The sequence below is a fragment of the Arachis ipaensis genome, chromosome B04, assembly GCF_000816755.2.
Source record: "Arachis ipaensis cultivar K30076 chromosome B04, Araip1.1, whole genome shotgun sequence".
NCBI lineage: Eukaryota > Viridiplantae > Streptophyta > Magnoliopsida > Fabales > Fabaceae > Arachis > Arachis ipaensis.
Window position 1 is genome coordinate 101,575,520 of NC_029788.2, and position 1,816 is coordinate 101,577,335.

Genomic DNA, 1,816 nt, shown 5'->3' on the forward strand with positions numbered 1-1,816 from the left:
AAAAATCAAGATCTTCAATTTCAATCAGTGAGATCAGAGTCTGTTTGGTAGTAAACAACTTCACCAGTGTCACTGACATAATTATCTCTCCTTAAACTTCTCACTAAGTCTCCAATGAGGTGAAATGGAAGCAGAGCAGATTTCTTTGGTTCCTTGTAATATTTTCCAAGCACTGGTTTCGCTGCCTCAGTCTGCAAGCAAAGGAAATAAAAACAACATTATATTATAACTTAATTACCCTGAAATTACAGATTAGAATGGATTAGGCGTGGCAAAATACAAAATACTTACGGCTTCGATTAAGTGATAGTGTGGGATCTGAGGGAAAAGGTGATGAATGACATGGGTTCCAATGTCATGGTGGATGTTGTTAATCCAACCATAGTCGCGATCAAGAGTGGTAAGACCGCCCCTGAGATAGCTCCATTCCTATTCAATGTAATTGAAAAATTAAGGTTAGACTTTGAAATTTGTCCAATGTGAACTAACCCGGGACACAAAATACAAAGACAGTCAAAATAATACGTCTCTATTGTCTTAATATATCGGGCAGACAGAAAACAAAGAGAAGGTGGAAACTTACATCTTTATGTAAAGTTGATAGTTGAAAATCATTAGATGACAATTTAGTCAAACATGTAAAATCATCTAATGGTTTTTAACTATCAATTTCACATAAAGATAAACTGTATGCAAGTCTCCACTGAAAGAGAAATTATGTCCCCAGGCATAGATATTTTTCTTATCAATATATCTACCTTTCCGCGATACCACGGTAGTTTGTCTTCATGGCCATGATGATGCAAGTATGTAACAAGATCCAACCACATAACAAAGATCTGAAATTCACACCAAAAGTCAAATAAGCAATTAATGCTTGATGATTGATATAAAATAGTAAAAACCAAAGAATAGTCAAATCCACAAGGAAATGAATGAGAACTTACAAGATAAGGTACCCCATAAAGCTTAAGCAATGGAATTGGACCCATTAGAAAACCCAATCCTACAAGAATTGCTACCATTGCAGACCAACAAGCTGTAGATGTGATAACATCGTTTCTTTCACTTGGAACAAACAAGTCACTATCAGGATGGAAGTGAGAACCAGTCTTCCCTGGACTCCTACTAAACTGAAATCAATGACCACAAAATTTGTCAAAGTCAAATATCTAACCATAACAATAAGGAGTCAACCATAAACAAATAATGGTCAAGATTTGTAGGTACTGGGAACTTACAAGGTACACAGGATATGCAAGCAGTGGAAAAGGAACAGTAAATCTTAAAGTCCGAGTCATGGTGTCAAGGCTCCTAAAGATTTTCTCAGATAACTGCAAATTTTGACAATATTTTCTCGTGTTAGAAAATATGCTTGGAAAAAATGAAATTGTGAATAGAATAACTTAAAAGGCCTTGTCTGATTAGAGAAAAAAATATAGAAACACTGAGATTTTGAATTCAGAGATAAGATAGAAAAATTGTATTTATCCATTTTTTTTATTTGTCTCCTTCAGCTAATTTGTATTTCTCGGTATCTATTGTTTTTCTATTTCTATCTCAAATTACGGATTGAGACAATTACCAAATGGGACCAAAAAGACTAGAATAGTAGTAATTATCATCTTACCGGGTGCCAAGATTCATCATTTTCAACATGGCCATGATTTTGATGATGAGTCCTGTGACTGATTCTCCTGTGTGATATTAATACAAATATGAGTTTCAAAGTTATTTTTTAAAACTATAGTCAAAACCCCAAAAAAAAGTATAAAAGAAAAAGGATAGCATAAAACAAATAAAAACTCTAACAAAA

General features: G+C 33.9%; 1 protein-coding gene across 1 annotated transcript in view; it reads right to left on the reverse strand.

The window, feature by feature from the left end:
* The window catches only part of LOC107639562 (omega-3 fatty acid desaturase, chloroplastic), a 3,269-nt gene continuing 1,455 nt past the window's right edge, over positions 3 to 1,816 (reverse strand). The window contains exons 3-8 of the mRNA XM_021121414.1: positions 1,631 to 1,697; positions 1,242 to 1,334; positions 948 to 1,133; positions 759 to 839; positions 292 to 429; positions 3 to 191 (exon numbers count right to left, since the gene is read on the reverse strand). Of these exons, the coding sequence (XP_020977073.1) occupies positions 21 to 191; positions 292 to 429; positions 759 to 839; positions 948 to 1,133; positions 1,242 to 1,334; positions 1,631 to 1,697 (736 nt within the window). The 3' untranslated portion in view covers positions 3 to 20. The remainder of the gene's footprint in view (positions 192 to 291; positions 430 to 758; positions 840 to 947; positions 1,134 to 1,241; positions 1,335 to 1,630; positions 1,698 to 1,816) is intronic.